Source organism: Periplaneta americana, chromosome 7 (genome assembly GCF_040183065.1).
Source record: "Periplaneta americana isolate PAMFEO1 chromosome 7, P.americana_PAMFEO1_priV1, whole genome shotgun sequence".
Taxonomy (NCBI): domain Eukaryota; kingdom Metazoa; phylum Arthropoda; class Insecta; order Blattodea; family Blattidae; genus Periplaneta; species Periplaneta americana.
This window is the reverse complement of record NC_091123.1, coordinates 135,804,694-135,824,156: the sequence shown is the minus strand read 5'-3', so window position 1 is coordinate 135,824,156 and position 19,463 is coordinate 135,804,694. Positions and strand designations below refer to the sequence as shown.

The window sequence follows — 19,463 nt, the reverse complement described above, 5'->3', positions numbered from 1 at the left end:
ATTGGCTATAGTGTTTTTGGTAGCTACCATCGAAAAAAAATTAAGAAGACTTGAAACCTGAACCATACCATCACAATACCATGAGGTCTTGAGTCAAAATGGCATTTTGGACAAGGATTGGCATGTTTATGACTTAAAAGACACTGTTGTGAAGAGGAAACTGCCATTCAAGATATCTGAAGTCAGACTTCTTTTTATAACAAAACTGATGAAAATGACATCACCTGCAAAGTAAAGACAACCTATTTCTCATCACCAATCAGTGCTGTAGTACATAAAACACAAATAAACACAAATACATAGTTTCAATGACGTTGACCGGTCACCTGCAATAAGTCCTACAAACATGTTAGTGTTAAAAAGGCTCCCTGTATTAAATCAATGGAGAAAATCTATTACGAATCGAACCCGTGCCTTCCAGCTCGTAGCGGTAGCGTCGGACGCTACCGTGCGCCTTCTTTATGTTCCTGTACCTCGCGATATTCAGATTTTTTTATTTAGTTCCTCCTTTAATTAAACAGATCGGAAAAACAACAGTAACTTACTCTCGGCAGCTATCGTCAGCACTACACTGGATATCAAACTAAAAACACAGGATATAACAGGAACACTTATACTAGAGTTGGGATACGAACTCACGTCCACTCCACGTCAAGCATATAACGACACATGAAATACGAGAAAAAATAATAAATCCAGTTTCCTATCAATAGATTCGGAACCCATATTCAGCATCTTGAGCAATGGGTGTCATGGGTTTTTACATGGGAATGACTGAGTCACCGACTTCCACCTAGAGGTCGATATCGGGAAGGCGTCACATTCCACGCCGTGGCGCGGAGGTTAAGCGAGAGATCACTTCTATTTATTAATTTATTGTCTGTCGTGAGTCTCTGTACTTGCGAAAGTAGTTACGTTTTCGATGACATTATGCAACACTGTACAGTGCCTGAAAACAGTAAAGAAAACAACCCGAGAGACCTAGGGCTCAGTGGGTAACGTCTTCTTATCGGTGGAAAAAGGACTCTGGATACGATGCATATACAGGGTGTTCCTGACTGAGTAAATTATTGATGGATAAGAGAGTGTGTCCATACGAGTGTTTTGATATATTGAACTTTGGTTTCTGATGCATTGTGGACATAAACGATGAAAATACTGGAGGGATTGCTCCTTAAATTTAGGCACCTTGTCGTCTTACATAGCTTGAATTCAGTGGTGTGCCGTGTGCTATAATTTTACGTTTACGCGGTTTTATAATATGTGTAATGTACGTGTAGCGTACATGGTTTTTTCATGTAGACTATGCAATGTAACAATGAACAGATTTTAAAAATTTCTGTTAATTTATTTTATAAGAAACCAAATGCATAAATATATACAAAATTGAGCTATTCTTTTCGATGTTATTTTCACAAAATGTCTTGAACATAATGAAATACACTGCTCTGTCGATTTAGTAGAATACGTTTGAGAATAAAGAAAGCAGAAAACAGTACAACGTGGTCTGCTGTGACGAGAAGCCAAGCCACAGCATACTAGTAAGGCATCATTAACAAAACGTTCACGTCTAAATATTTTTTACAACATAAATATTATTCAACGTAATTGAATTTACACGAGTAAGGTCAAATTCAACAGTGTTCATAAATGAGATATTAAACATACAAAGAAATAATTTATTACAGTGTTCATACAACTGTAATAAATTATTTCTTTGTATGCTTAATATTATTCAACGTCTAGAAAACGGCGCAAATATTAAGGTAATATGTATTTATTATTTACTTATTTTTTCTTTATTTACTTATTTATTTATTAGTATATTTTATATATAGATATATTGTAGGAAATAATATTGATTTATATAACGTATCAGATTAACGTTTTACAATGAATTAACAACTCGTAAATACCCATTCCCGTATGATCGATGTTTTCCTGTCTATAATATTCCTCGACTTTCATGCTCTACCGCTTGCCGATTGCAGCGGACTTACTTCGCATGTTATATCTGTAGGTGAACATTGATTTTCTTCTATATCGCCGGAGCAGTGATGAATAAAATCATATTTATAATTTACTCGTACTATATGCTTGATAACTTTATACATAGAGCAATCGAAAGTAATGGCAACAATGCTGTAAATCAGTGTTCCTTGTGGTAACCATCGCAATCTTGTACTACGTAATAGAGCAGCGATTGTTTCATAAGTCTGCAATATTGAAAGTCTCGAAGTAACCATATTCTGTATATACAATGACTATGACCACGAGTGTTTTTTCAGCGTGTTCCTGATTACTGCAATAGATGGTAGGCACTGAGCATTTCTGTGTCTACGCAGTATTTATTTGATTTTTTGCAGAACTTTGGTTTGGAGATTTTAACCTCAAAGAAACACACATTAAAACACAGGAAATTAACTGAATTTATTAGAATACTAGCCGTACCCGTGCGCTCCGCTGCACCCGTTAGAAATAAATATAAAGTAATTACATAATTAAAATAGGACATTTGATCCAGGGAATATTCGTGTTTGATAGAAGGATAAATCGTTTAATATGTTACTTAATTTAAATTATATTTAAATAATTAAAATGGAATCATTTTGGTTCACAGAGCACTCATTTGGTGCAATGACAATTCCTTTAACATGTTTCTTAATTTTTGTTACATGCAACCATAGTTCAATGAACATTGACATCATTTACATTTAATGTGTATACTTTATTTTACTTGCTATATGTTTCCATTGAATTATGGTAATAACTTAATTTTAACTCTTGTTTTCTACGTATTCAGTAAATGGCGCTTGGCCCACTATGGTTCTGAACCCTTCAAATAACTTAAATTATATTATATTATATTATATTATATTATATTATATTATATTATATTATATTATATTATATTATATTATATTATATAAAAAGTGTGTTGATAACGGATGTACCCCGATAAGTAAGTTTTCAATTTGTTATGGGGGCTCTTGAATCTCAGGGGGAACAAATTTTATTTTACAACAGAGCAACATAATCTGCTTGGCTCATTACCCAAATTTTTTGCATTGCATTTAATGCATATGTATTTTAACTCGATTCAATTGAGCATAGTTAAAATTTGGATTATAAAATAATGAAATGCTAAGCTAACGTATTATTACTGCATACTAAATCAATACACTCTCGTTGTTCGTTAATTCTCTGAGATACACATTATTTTAAGAAATATAGGAAACGAATACACAGAATAGCCTATCAAGTTTTCTGTGCATAAGAAGCTATTTTAATCTTACCTGTCCTCAATTCACTCAGAAGTTACTGTAATAACATTATAGCATTATGTCCATACAGAGAAACTACACTTTACAATGGTGAAATAATAATTAGTTATACAAATCGGTTAATTTAGCTTCCGATATTGCTTCATACAAACACAGAAACATTTTCTGTAGGCTATGATTCATAGCTTTCGAATGTTGTTGACCAAGGCCCCTTATAGACGAAGTCATTTGTTTATTTCATTACACGGCCTTAGATGGCAGTTATTTTAATTTTAAAACTCATTTATCTCATTAAATATCAGTCCTATCAAAATGTTTCAAAGACTAAAACTTATCGGAAATGATTTTTAAATAAATTTTTGTTATGTAAAATTTTTCATAAAAATCAATAATAAGCGAGATATTTCGATTTATTTAATTCAGGCCCCCTTATAACCCCCCTTTTAAATAATGTATTTTGAATGCCATATAGCCTATAATCTAAGTTACAACGAACTTAATTTACTCGTATATTCCAATTTTCATCGAAATCCGTTCAGCCATTATCGCGTGAAAAGGTAACAAACATACAGACAGACATACAAACAAAAATTTCAAAAAAGCAATTTTCGGTTTCAGGGTGGTTAATGATATATGTTAGGACCAATTATTTTTGGAAAATCGAAAATTACCAGAAAAATTTCTGCTACAGATTTATTATTAGTATAGATTATTATATTATCGCTCCTGCCATTTTGGATTGCTGCTTTTAAGACTTGCGGGTTGTTGCGTGTACGAACGATATTAATCAATATCGCATATGCTTAGTTGGAACTCGATAGTTGGAATAGTTGGCCTGGCGCAGTATGCTTAAATGCGACAGGTTCATGTCAGTAGATTTACTCTACTGTTGCGAGCGTCGTTAAGTAAAATAAATTAAAAGAAAATAAAATTAGTTGGAATAACATAATGAATAGCAGTACTTTAATGTAATGGTATTAAGGTACAGCTACGTTACTTGTAGGTAGCGTATGAGCTATTCCATCTAAAATCGACCGAAATATAGAGAAAATTGACCTTACAATTTCTAAATTCTATAAAACTTTTTTTGTACGTAGAGAACTGTGATCCAATGCTTTGTGCAAAGTTTGAGGCATCAGAACTTCATAGTGTTTAAATTAAAAAAAAATAAATAAATTTATCGTATTTTCATAAAATTTGGAACTTTAAACCCTTTCACCCAATGATCAAAATCATGGTTTATTTTGATGCTGAGAAATTAAAGTTTATATTGACATATAAACAGATTTTCTTACTTTTTATGGAAATGGAGAAATTTAGATTTTTCCTCATTAAGACGCCTTTGCCAAGGAAAAAATATTTTAAAAATGTATAGTTAGATTCCGCATTGAAAGTACAAATAAACACATATTTCTTACTGATACCACGTTGATAAGAAAGTATTGAAAATATCAAATAAAAAAATAAATAGTACGCGCGTGAATTAACCAGCTGAATGTGAGACGGGAGCTAGCCGAGGTAAGCAAGGCCAGGAGACATAAACACGTGATGTGTCGTCTAGCAGTCATGGCTGTGCTAGCTTTATCATAGGTTTTCATAAACACAGGAGTAAAATGACGCCCAACGCTAGCTTATATTCAGCTCTCGGCCAGTGTGTGCGGTACTGCGCCGTTCAAGTCTAGGCGTGTGAAAATAATCTATTTAATACCCTCGAAACTTATTGACGTACCACTAACCAAACAATGCCGAATCCCTCTTAATAATGCAAGGTTTTTTCTCAATATTGTTTTAAATTTTTACAAATTGGCAAAAAGCCGAAAAGTAAGTAAAATCAGATTATCTGTCTCTCTTCATACAATAAAAATAAGGATTACTTCTTAACATAACCTACCAAATGTCAGCTTCAAAATGAGCTCTCGTTCAATGTTCTGCAGTAAATGGTTCCAGAGTTCTGAGCGCTGAAAGAGGCTTGTTTTTATAAAATACGCTAAATTTGTCGCTCAATAATACGAAAACCGTTTGACTTTCGATAGTATATTTTTGCAAATGCACTCTCCTCAGCACCTTGTATAAATAGGGAAAAAAATTAGATTATAAAAAAATGCGAGGTTTTTTACTGATCGATTTCAAATGGAATAGCCCGTATGGCCGAATAAAATCATGTGTTCAAATAGCGTCGTTATTTATATCACTAATGACACTTTGACAGTTTAATTTAATTAAGTGAAGAATAAAACACATAGCCTATTGATATATTGAATGTTTGCCCTACAAACCTAATTTCAATTTTTAGAAATTAGGTTAAAATTATGGACAAAGTTTAGGGCCCACAACATAAGGATAAACAAATCGATCGCGGAACTGTGTGGCTTTAAAATATAAAACGCAATGCATTAAATGAGTCTAAAGTGTAACACACATCAGTCTGAGATATGCCATGGACATAGCATTACATTTGAATAAAATAGCTGTATCAACACCATTTTCGATTAAAAATTAAAAATAGTTACGAAAATGCTAAGTGTTATACCAGTTCTTAAGGCGTTTAACCTCTTATATCATGCAATTACTTGCATAATTGCTTTCTGACTCTTAGCCCCGTTGGAATGTTTCCATGACTTCATTGTGTGCTCGCGAAGTAAACTGAAATTTCTCTCCTTTGAATCACTTGAATTTACTGGCAATGTACACGTAAACTTGATCCTGAGGTTGCTGGCAGCTGTTATCGTGGAGTTTTCCGCAATGTAATGGAATAAGCGATACAAAAATCTTGTAGCTCTTACGTCGTAACTTCATGTATGCATATGCAATACCGTTTTACGATTATTTATGAGTTAAGAATGACACTGAGTGTAGATTGTAGATGAATAGATATGGAGATGTATACATCTACAGCAGTCTTGCGATGGTGACTAGTAATTTCGAGCTAGAGCTCTTTTATGCTCGCTGCGCGCGCGGAGCTCTTTTACCTGTAAACATTGCTAAAGGATGTACAGATCTTAGAACACAGCGCATCATGGCGGAACAAAGCGCTTAAAGCTTTCAAGGAAGAGTGGAAGATACAATATTTATGCTTCGAACATGGTGATGAAGTCCAATGTTTGTGTAAAAAAAATTATCATTTGCAAAAAAAAAAAAAAAAAAAAAAAAAAAAACATAAAACGGCATTATGAGACGCAACATGAAAAAAAATAGGCATTATTCAGGAGAAGAGAGAAATAAATTGATTTTGGAATTGACATCGAAGTGTAAATTAATTTATATTTGGGTCAGTAGATTGTATCTAGATTCCTTTTATTGCTTCATTTTAAATGTATTGTTGATGTTTTATTTGTTGCTTGTTTCTGGATATTTACTTTTATTAGACTACGTGTTTCTTTAATTTAGAAATAATATTTTATCTTTGATTGCACTTTAACTTATACTACTACTAAGCTCAGAAAGGTAATTCACTTTTATTCCAATAACTATTTTTAAAAGATTTTGAGCAAATATGAACTAAACATTTTGAAAACTTTGATGCAAGGAGCTTTTTTAGTAACGTCAATATAAAATATTCTTAAAAATATAATTTGAAAACTATTAGACCTAATTGCGCCAAATTTTGTACAGATGATATTATTATAGATTTGTTTATATAGTTTAAATTTAACAAATTTTGGCCGAAAATTGTGAAAGTTTTAAAAATCACACATACCCCTTAAATGATTGACCCCAAAAATTACGATGACTCTCAATATCTTAATTTAATCAATTTTTTTTTTTTCGTGTTACGTTCATCTTACAAATCACTCTAAGAAAACTCATTACATAATCACGACTGGAGAGTAAGGACTACATTTTCACAATATTGCCATTATTATTTTTTCAACAAATACTTAAAAGTACTTAGAGATCACACACGTCGAGCAGGTAGACCCTATTAGTTTCTCCTAACCCATGAAGTGAAGTATTTACATAATAAATAATTGCTTTTAACAATAAAATGGTTTACATGCAATTAACTTTTCTATTTCTCTTTTTGTTCCTAAAAACCCTTCCCTTTGCGATTTGTTTATATATGTACATGTATATTAAATAAATTAGCCCTATTACATAGCCAGAAATTTAGTAACGCAAGTTATTGTAATAGTTGCTGCCTTTATTCGCTGCGTGTGCATGTGCATCCCTGATATCTACGTTACGACGCTATATAGTGGATGCGCTATGCGCTCGTGATCAAGGTCGAGCTCTTCTACCATGATTGGGAGATAATATCGTCTCATCCCTGATCTACAGTCTACACTCAGTGTCATTCTTAACTTTTAGCACCTAAAATTCCGGGCTCTAAAATAACATGATACCGGCATTACAATGTAACTATGCAGCTGCACACTTTCCTTTTACTCTCACCACGATCACAACAATGCGATAACAAAACAATATCCGACTTCCACAAGGTGGTGTTCAAGAACTAACTTCAGAAAAAATTTGCCAACAAATGTTTAAAAAAACAAATTTCACTATAAAATGAAAATAAAAAAAAAGTAAAGAAAAAAAGAAGAGAAAGAGAATGCCGTCCCCCTGGAAATTGCCGTCCTAGGCAACTGCCTAGGTTGCCTAGGCGTAAATCTGGCACTGGTGGCAATCATTTACAAAATATTACAGGGACATCATTTTATTTTTGCTTCAATTTTTATTGTACCTGAGTTTTTGAATGTACTTCACTCCCACCCCCTCTACTAGTAAACACCCAACCGTCCTCCAGACAGAATCAAGGCCACGTGTGCAGTCAAAGTCAGGAAACAGTACTGAGTTAGTGAGTATAGTACGTTCCAGAAATATGTTCACGTGTCTCAGTAACGAAAGAGCTTTCAATATTGAATCATATTTTCGTACAAGCACTGTCGTCCATTTGCCTACGTCGCATCCCGGTTTGCCCTACCCGCTTCTGCACGCCCCTCTGTAAAGGTTAGTGGCTGAGCAGTCTTAGCTCTTTTCTGTTAGGAATTGGAATTATTATAAAACTGTTTTAAATAACTTAAATAAAAGGGCCTCGTTAAGTAATTAACTGTCACGTGATTTCTCCCCTTTCTACGACCCTGCGACAAAACCACTTGGACGGACAGTAGATAGCATGTCTGAGTAATTTTATCTTTTCGGATCGGGCAGAAGTTAAAATTGAATTTACAGTACGTAAGGTACTCTTTTACAGAGTAGGTACAGAATTATTTCAACATGAGTTACTATTACGAAGGACGAAACTGGTAATTGGAATTAGGTACAATAGTCTATAGTGCGATAATATGCAAATATACCTGTGTCGAAATAAACGGCCACCATTTTCAAAATTGTGTTTAAATATCCATATTATGATTATTTTTCAATTTAACTTCATTCTCTATATTGTACTCTAAATGTGCTGTAGACAATATAATTGTACACTGCATAATGAATACGTTCGAATGGATAGCTCAGTTCGCCAGTAAAAACACTTATTGTTAATACAGTACTGTATTTTGGTTAAGCAATAACCTAATGAAAATTATCAAACTCAAAATCGCGATATTTCCTAGTTTACGTAAATGGATGAACAGCTTTTCTTCCCTACTATACGTTGTAAAGTGATATGTTTGTATTTTACGCCAGTATCATCGAATTCCAGTCGTGGAAGGAGGTAGCAAACGGTGTTTTCGATTATCAACCGTTAATCCATGGGTATAGTCAGTTTAATATTAGAAATGTTAGTAAAAATAAAATGATGTCCCTGTACATTGGTACACAACGCTACAGTCTGCTTGTTGCCGCCACCATTTCCTGATGCGCAGGTTACGTGATTATGTCATGTGTTATTATTGTTACTAATAAGGACAAGTTTATGCACGGTTGCCTTGAATATTCGCTCGACCCTATTTCGGGCCCCTGCCGTAAGTCGTGAGGTGGTGTTATCACTGTAATTGTATGCCACTTAAAATACTGTTACGCTGTGCATTGATATAAATTCGTGTGATTGCTTATTCGACCTCGTAATATGATACCACTCTTGAAATGATCAGTTACTCCATCTTATTTTTAGTACTCCGTCTGGACTTGTTTATTATTTGTCATAGTTTAAGTATGTTAAAAATGCTAGTTACTTACGTATATAAGGAATTACATCAATCATTGAAATAAATTAACCACCTCAGATTACATTTCAATACCTAGCACAATAGAATTTTGTCAACATCTTCCGTTGGAATAATTATTATGTTTTCATGGAGTATTCAGATCGATCTGAATACACTTAACGTATATATACTTCATGAAAACGGGGATTCAATTCGATCTGAGTCTCAAGGTCGATACACCTAAAAAGTGGGATCGGATAGTATTCAGTTCGAATTGAGTTCCATGAAAACGGGCATCGTATTCAATACGATCTCAATACGCCAAGCGCGAGATCGATCGTCATTTGTTTGATGTGTCAGATGTTTTATCAACAGCGACGGAAATATGTTGAAAAAGAGGGTTGTAAAACATAATATTTCGTGTTTTCCTAAAAGTCAATATTACCATTATTCATTAACAGCCAGAATATTAAGCCACAGTCTAGTATATACAGTCGCGAAGCTCAATACGTAGTAAATATGCAAACATACTAGGATCGCTAATATCGCCTCATTACAGGCAATGCAAAATAGTACCGTCACAGTCTATTGTTTCTAGCACCCTCAAAACTCAAGCTTCGTGACTGTATATAGTAGACTGTGATTAAGCTTTCATGCGCCTGATTTGAAAAACGCAACATTGTTTATAGCTAATGCCCACAGAGCGACCAACACGCTAATATGTCGATGACATGTTAACCAACATAACTACTTTTGGAACTTCAGCTTCCGTACGCAGATCGTTTTCGATACATATCGAAAATTGCATGAAAACAGGGATCGTATTCAGTACGGATCGAATTCAGATCGAATTGAATATTCCATGAAAATGTAGTAATTATCAGCTCCGTAGGGTCGAATTTGTTAAGGACTGAAATGTAAAATAGTGCATCACTTAGTGGTGAATAATTCAATAAATTTAGGCCTACCTGACTCGATAGCGGAACTCCTAGAACCTAGGGATATCAGTGCGCCTGCGCTAAGGATTTATACAATAAGCAACACAAATCCAACAAGGTTCACTTTTTAGCAAGATAAAGTAAAATCATCGCTCTTAAAGAAATGTTGTGTGGGTTCTTCAGAGCACGCCGTGCAGGTGTTTTGACACCTCTGCCCTAGGGTCCCTCGGCCCAGATCACATAAAGATTGCTCTTTCCTATGTTAAAATCTATTGCACTTTGAAGAGAATAACCACCAGGATCGCCACCCGTCCGCCGTAAACGAACACGAGATGGCAGTACAGTCGCTAATGCAAATAAAATGGGAGTTATAACCTGACTCCTTTTGTAACAACTAGATGGCAGCATAGTAAACCTGACAAAAGTTGTTACCGTCAAAACCTATAACGCCGAGCAATCTGGGTATATATGGTTTCGGTTTCTGACGTCGAAAACTCTAGTTCAAATCGCATAGATCAAGTAGAATCTTACTTACTTACGGCTTTTAGAGAACCCAGTGATTCATTTCCGCCCTCACATAAGCCCGCCATCAGTCCCTATCCTGAGTCCGTAGCATCATATCCCACCTCCGTCAAATCCATTGTAATATTATCCTTTCATCTACGTCTCGGCCTCCCCAAAGGTATTTTTCCCCACAGGTCTTCCAGGTAACACTCCATACGCATTTCTGGATTCACTCATACGTGCTTCATGCCCTGTCCATCTTAAACATCTGGATTTAATGTTCCTCATTATGTTAAGTGAAGAATACAATGCGTGCAGTTCTGCGTAACTTTCTCATTCTCCTGTAATTTCATTTCTTTTAGCCCCAAATATTTTCCTAAGCACTTTTTTCTCGAAAACCGTTAATCATTGTTCCTTTCTCAAAGTGAGAGTCCAAGTTTCACAACCGGTAATATAACTGTTTTATAAATTCTAATTTTCAGATTTTTAAAACACAGTGGGTCACAAAAGCTTATAAACCAAATAATAACAGGCATTACCCGTATTTATTCTAGGTTTAATTTCCTCTCGAGTGGCATTCATATTTGTTTCAAGTGGGATTTTTAATGGCTAAAAAACTTTGGTAATATGCGTTCACTGATGTTTTGGTCAGTGCAATGGGAAGAGGGTAGTGCCAAGTCTAGTATATACAGTCACGAAGCTCAGTACGTAGTAAATATGCATCCATAGATAGTTGCTAACTACTAGGATCGATACTATCGCCTCATTACAGACAATGCGAAATAGTACCGGCACAGTCTATTGTTTCTAGCACCCTCGCAACTCAAGCTTCGTGACTGTATATACTAGACTGTCCAGGTTGGATCCAGTGAAGCGTATCAGCACACGACAGTTAAACGAAAACGAGCTATTGCAACATGTTATTTGAGGCTCAAAATTTTACTGAACGTTTCTTTACTTCTTGTTTGTCGACGTTATTGTAGGTGTTTATTATATTATAGCTTTGGCGTCCACAAAACATTTTGTAATGTTAATTTCATCTTTATAATGTTCAATACCTATTTTGTTTACCTCTGTGATCGTGAAACATAGGCTACTATATTCTTTTATTTCATTTCTGTTTTTATGCCGAAATTTCGCTGCCTAGAATTCTGTTGAAAGAGCAATGATTTGAATAATTTCAATCTAGTAATCTTCGGAAATAAATTTGGTTTTAATATGTTACTTACCTATTCAACAATTTGTACGGTAAAAAAACTGTAATTTCTGTGAAAATACTTTTGAACTTGATATGAAAAATTGTATCGTAAATATAATTATACAAAATGTATTTACTTCGGTCCCGCGCCGTTGCGTCGTGGTCTAAGGCATCTTGCCTGGGACTCGTGTGACGGAATGCGCGCTGGTTAGAGTCCTCATGGGGGAAGAAATTTTCTCATGAAATTTCGGCCAGTGTATGGGACCGGTGCCCACCCAACATCGTGATGCACTTGGGGAGCTACGATAGGTAGCGAAATCCGGTTGCGAATGCCAGCTATAACGACTGGGGGGGATCATCGTGCTAACCACACGATACCTCCATTCTGGTTGGATGATCGTCCACCTCTGCATTGGCATATGGGTGTGAGGCCAGCAGCCGGCTAGTCGGTCTAGGGGGCGCGCTTCTGAACAGGGCAGCGGCATTTCTCCTAAGGTTAGAGCCCAGTTTAGGTGTGTGTGTATTAATCGAAAAAAATGTCATATAAACATGCGTCCTATTCTCAATATTTTGTAGCCCCTAATTTTCGATCAATACGCACACACCTAAACTGGGCTCTAACCTCAGAGGAAATACCACTGCCCCTGTTCGGAAGCGCGCCCGGTCTAGGCCTTCACGGGCTGTAGCGCCACGGATTATTATTATTATTATTATTATTATTATTATTATTATTATTATTATTATTATTATTATTATTATTATTATTATATGTATTTACTTCGTTTCATAAATATTTTCATGGTTATAATTTTACTTTTTATGAGGTTCCTTTCTAATAATGGCATTATTATCCGCTATTCTTAATTTAGTATAGTTAATAGGGACCGTATTCTGTCCCAGGGCGTACGGAGATAAGGTTAGTTGTTTACAGACTATATTCACGTGACTTCATGTTTTCGCCTGTCAGAGTAGGCTACTATTAGGGACCACTTCATCTTATTTGTGCTGCAGTTGACGTTCTATTCATGATTCAAAACTGACTGTTGACAATGCGTTCTAGTGACAAAGACTGATACTACGATGACCATTCTTACAATTTAAATTATTTATTCATTTAACTGATTTATTTTTACTAGCAGAGTTAGGGACACAAGGACCTTCTCTTCCACTCAACCAGTATAAAAATACATATCAAATATAAATAATAGCAATACAGAAAACAATGGAGTAATAGTAATAATAATAATAATAATAATAATAATAATAATAATAATAATAATAGTAAGAGCAAAAGTAGATGTATTTAGATACATGTAATTCTAATCGTTAAACAATTATAATTTAGGATAATTTGGACCAAAGAAATGATTAACATAATGAAGCAAAATTGATATATTAAAAATAAAAATCATATTCTAAAAAATAAAAATCATATTCTAAAAATGTAATATTTGAAGAAAGACCATATTCTAGAAACGAAAATCAGTCTTTTTGGGAATCACCCCTTGAAAATAGTCAATATCTGACACTATGTACCCACATACTAGAATACGCAATTTTTACTATTTACACTATCATAATGAATATAGGCTTACATTGATCAGACATATACGCATACGTACAGTACTATACACTATTTATAAAATAAATAGGCTATAGTATTATTAAATAAAATACTTTGTATTACAATACACAACACTGTATATAATAGTGTGAGTAATGTTTGATCGATGTAGGTGGTCATGCATTCTTTATGATAGTGTAAATAGTAAAAATAGCGTATTCTAGTGTACATAGTGTAAATAATAATTAAATTGTAAATATTAGTGTAGTGTTTTGTTCTGTCCAACTCTACTAAACAAGAGTCGCTGAGCATTCAGTCGAGTACATCGCGTCCACACCTGTGGAGTAACGGTCAGCGCGTCTGGCCGCGAAACCAGATGGCCCGGGTTCGAATCCCGGTTGGGGCAAGTTACCTGGTTGAGGTTTTTTCCGGGGTTTTCCCTCAACCCAATATGAGCAAATGCTGGGTAACTTTCGGTGCTGGATCCCGGACTCATTTCACCGGCATTATCACCTTCATCTCATTCAGACGCTAAATAACCTAGATGTTGATAAAGCGTCGTAAAATAACCCAATAAAATAAAAAGTACATCGCTTGCTAGATGCACGCGCATCGTCCACTTAAAAACTTCAGTAATACCGGTACTTAATCTTGCTGCTTCTTGGGATAAAGTACCGTTCCTAATAAGTAACAGAGATTATTTTTTCAAGTGATTATGCCTCGCAGTTGATTAACAGATATCTCTCTTGCTTGCAGCCATGCATCTCCAAAAGTCTCCTGCAGGAAGCATGCTGCCACAACACAGCTCTGCCTGGATGCAGCCTTCTTTGTCTGCACAGTCTCTTCAGGCTTGCCAACAGAAGCTCAGGCTCCAGTCATTACAAATGGAACGGGAACGGTTAAAACTTCGCCAGCAGGAGATCATGAGACAGGTTACATTGCATAATGATATTAATGTTGTCTTTCATTAATTATAATTATTCATGTCAACAAATCAAACTTCATTACAATATATCACCACCCTACTACTACTACTACTACTACTACTACTACTACTACTACTACTACTACTACTACTACTACTACTACTACTACTACACTACTACCATTACATTACAGTTACTACTACTACCACCACCACCACCACTGCTACTGCCACAACAACCACCACTACTACTATTAGCATTACTATTACTACTACTACCACAACTACTACTACTATTACTACTTTACTATTTCTACTACCATTACATTACAGTTACTACTACTACCACCACCACCACCACCACTACTGCCACAACAACCACCACTACTACTATTATCATTACTATTAGTACTACTACCACAACTACTACTACTATTATTACTTTACTATTTCTACTACCATTACATTACATTGTTACTACTACCACAACCACCACTACTACTACTACTACTACTACTACTACTACTACTTTACTATTTCTACTACCATTACACTACTACTACCATTAACATTGTTACTACTACCACAACCACCACTACTATTACCATTACTACCACTACTACTACTACTACTATCACTACTAATACTACTACCACTACCACTACTACTACTAGCACTACTACCACTACTACGACTACTGCTGCTGCTACTACTACTACTACTACTACTAATACCACCACCACCACCACTATCACTACCACTGCACTACCACCACCACTACTACTACCACTACCACCACTGCTACTACTACTACCACCACTACTACAACTACCACTGCACTACCACTACAACTACCACTGCACCACCACCACCACTACTACTACTACTACTACTACTACTACTACTACTACTACTACTACTACTACTACTATTTGCCTTGCCCATTAAAGTATTTATTCTTCAATGCCAAACCTCACAAGTCGTGGTTATGGGAAGGTTTTCTAAGAAACGCAGATAGCAATTCTAGGTATTCAGAGGAAAGTGGTTGCTGCCTACCACTTCCGTGTCTTCGGCCTCTCAAATAGTTATCCTCAATAAAATTTAGTCCATGATTACTAAGAGTTCTTCAGGTAGAGCTTCTTGCAATCTTCAGAGGCCTGGAAAATGTTTTTCTTGGGCACTAATACCAAAGCTGTAAGTGAATGGAAGTGTGCCCTCAGATCTTCATTTCCTTCTCTCTGGTATTTCTCTGCAAGACTTTCTAAATGTAACCATCTTCAAGAGCTTTGGGTAAGATGGAATAGGCAAACTGATATTTTGGTTTCTAGAAATTCTGCCTTCACGATATTCATAACATTTGTTCGTAATCCATAGAGATAAAATTGGGTTTAACTGACGTCGGAATTACTTGGACACTTCTTCTTTTAGGATATGAAAGATAGATTGATATTTGACTGTTGGGTCTAGATTCTCATGACTGTCGGTTCTTTCTGTGCATAAGAACTAGGATGTTTGGAAACCGTTGCTTGCACAGTCTCTACACATTCCTTGGCTTGTAGATACTAGAGTGTGGTTTGTATGATCGAATTGTTTCTTCACAATCTTTCACTGAACAAGAGAAATAGTAATCATAGAACTACTACATTCTTCGTGATAATTGCACCTCCTAATCTTCCTGTTTTTATTAGATTGTGTTTAGTAAATATAAAAACTTTATAGCCTGATTGTGTTTAGTAAATATAAAAACTTTATAGCCTATATTCATTTTTCTGCACCACATTCAGAACTTGTAAAACAAAATTCTTTACTCATAATTCAAGGTAGATCCCTGCTGCCCAAAATAGTGACCAAAATGAATGCTGATACTCTGGAAACAGTTAAATATTATTGCGGGATATGTATTGTTGTGAAACTCTAGCATTATGTAATATGTAGAGTTAGGAATTTTAAGTGCGAAATTTTGGTCAAAAAGATGCCTTAATTATAGTTGAAAAAGGTGCGAAAAAAGGTGCACATTTCAAATGTAAATATTCATTACAAACAGTACTGTTACTGAAACAAATTACATTACATATAAGGATTCAAAATTGCTTGAATAAGCTTAAGTTTCATCCTATTTGGTGAAAATGTCAGCTGACTGACCTACAGTTGTTATTGACATGGAGAGGAAAAGAATTAATCTTCATTGATTAAAGTTCTCGATAACACTTTGTTAAAAACATAAAATTTACTCTGTCACACGTTAAAAGTGTTAAAATTGTTAAAAAGGTATTTACCTTCGACAGACGGCCCGTTTCGACGCTATGTGTCGTCGTCTTCAGTGTCTCTTGAGCCAATCAAGAAACACTGAAGACGACACATAGCGTCGAAACGGGCCGTCTGTCGAAGGTAAATACCTTTTTAACAATTTTAACACTTTTAACGTGTGACAGAGTAAATTTTATGTAATTAATCTTCCGTCAATGAAGGAGCAAAATCAAATTCCTTCTCTTCCTATTCAATCAATACTTTTCACCTAACAGTGGCGTGATGAAGCGCAAATTAATATGTGGACATTTTGTCAAAAGGGAGTTCATTGAGACGCAAATTAATTTGAAAGGTTTTGCTAAACAAGACTCCACCGAAGCAAAAGTAATGTGGGACACACTAAAAACAGTAAATTCTAATAACATTCAGAAAGCAGTAGATTTGTCAATTTATTAACAAAATCAACAGTAGAATAGTAGATTAAGGTGCCCGAATGGCATGTTTAATAATAGTAGGCAGAAGCACTTAATTAGAATTTTCTTGTTTAATTACACTATCTACCAAAAAATAATTGGGCACTGTTTTTGCCCCTATAGAATCTCGTGGTGCCATCTCTTGTTGCTATAACAGCAGCCACCCTGTCAGGCATGCTCTCTACTAGTTTGTGTAGGATATCCACTGGAATGCGTTGCCATTCCTCTTGCAACATGGCACTCAGTTGGACAATGGAAATTGGCCGCATCTTCCGAGACCTCAATCACTGGTCCAATTTGTCCCAAAGGTGCTCAATGGGATTGAGATCAGGACTCTGTGCAGGCCAGTCTAACCGGTGAACATTATTGTCTGCATACCACTGCATAGTAGCCGTCGAAACATGGGGCCAACTTCCATTGTCCAACTGAGTGCCATGTTGCAAGAGGAATGGCGACACATTCCAGTGGATATCCTACACAAACTACTGAAGGGCATGCCTGACAGAGTGGCTGCTGTTATAGCAACAGGAGGTGGTACCACTAGGTTCTAAAGGGGCAAAAACAGTGCCCAATTATTTTTTGGTTGATAGTGTATTATTGAAATAAAATGCGGAAAAGGAACCAAAAAAGAGGGGGGATGGCGGATGCAAAAAAGGTTCTGACATTGACAAAAGGTGCTAAATGTGCTGGCATTGAAAAAAAGTGCAAAAAGGCGCAACCAAAACAGGAGTGTTTATTTCATGTTTTCTTTGCAAGACAAGCCAAGCCAAATTAGGCATTTTAATAATAAAAATAAAATAAGGTGCAGCATCTAAGATTCCTAGCTCTAGTAATGTGTGACCAATTAGTACTTTGTCTGATGTTTTTGGGAACTCTACCTATTTGTCGAACGTAACAATATACTTAGAGACAGACGTGTTTAAGATGTTTGCAGTGAAGTTACCAAATCTATTACTACCAAATTCTGTATTTCATGCGAAAGATCTAAAATGTTGTTTCCATTTCATAAGCAGCAAAAGATGATGATGCTACAATAGCAAAGCACAGCAGAATTCATGAAACATGAAATGACGAGCATCTGCCTCTGTGAAAGTCGTTCTGTGGGTTTGATGGATAGCAAAGTTGCATTGGATTTGTTTGGTGATAGTTATACTGCCATGTAATAAACATCTTTATAGGTTAAAGTTCAAAGTTTATAAGACGAAGTGGTAGTAGATTACTAATGGTGAGTAGGGAGTACTACAGTTGACCTCCATCTTTAATAAATTAAGTGCTAAAATATCAAGGATCTGCCATCGCTTCATTATGATTATGAATGTGAGTTTTAGTTTTATGCTGAAATGTTTTGACCTACATAAGTAAATTGATTAATTGAACACCTTGTTGTTGACTGTAAAATATACTTAGACATAGCATTGTTTTATAAGATTTTGCAGCGATGTTACCTACTAATCTATTATTGCCAGATTGTGTATGTCATGTGAAGAATACAGTAAGTACTTACCTTTACTAAAATATTGTTTCCATTTTATAAACAGCAAGAGATGATGCTACGACAGCAAAGTACAACGGACCTGCCACCCAACTCAGCTGGAATGGATCCATTCCTTTCTGGTCTCACAGATCACTCTCGCCAGGAATCTGCAGACAGTGGACTGGGCATGTGTAACAGCTACTCTCTTCCACACACACCAGAGGACTTCCTTGCCAACATGGATGACAACATGGATGGCGTTAGTGGTAAGATTGATGTTTTAATTATTTTTTAAGAGCTTGTACTGGATATATAGGTCTAGCTGAGAATTCCTCCCAACAACAGTCTCTGTTTAATTATTTAGAAAATGAATTTTGAAGTAATTTACACTGTTGCTAAATGTCGCTACAAATGAGTTGATTATTAAGAATTTGTTGTTATGAAAATAATAAACCACATTTGTTTAATACAGACCAAAACCATACTTCTAAATGACTGTCACTTTAGCTGAGGTGTCACACCAACCACGGTAGCTATAATGAAGTTCATCTATATACACAGTGCTTCAGGAGGAAAGGACGATATGTTGAGGGGTGCTAGTACGCATAATTCTAAAGCAAAACATGGTATAAACTTAGTCTTGTTCTCAATGGTTTTGGAGAAAATCAATCGAAACTGTGAAGAATGGGAACAATGCAGGTGATAGTAAATTAAGAGATCGTTACCTGTATTTATGTTATGTTTAAAGTAAATTAAGAGATCGTTAC

The 19,463-nt window shown here is 35.4% G+C and overlaps 1 protein-coding gene across 6 annotated transcripts in view; it reads left to right on the top strand.

Moving 5' to 3' along the window:
• The window catches only part of yki (Transcriptional coactivator yki), a 455,672-nt gene that overhangs the window by 409,357 nt on the left and 26,852 nt on the right, over positions 1-19,463 (top strand). For all 6 annotated transcript variants that reach the window (XM_069831330.1, XM_069831328.1, XM_069831329.1 and 3 more), the window contains 2 exons: positions 14,334-14,509; positions 18,761-18,962. In XM_069831330.1, the coding sequence (XP_069687431.1) occupies positions 14,334-14,509; positions 18,761-18,962 (378 nt within the window). The remainder of the gene's footprint in view (positions 1-14,333; positions 14,510-18,760; positions 18,963-19,463) is intronic.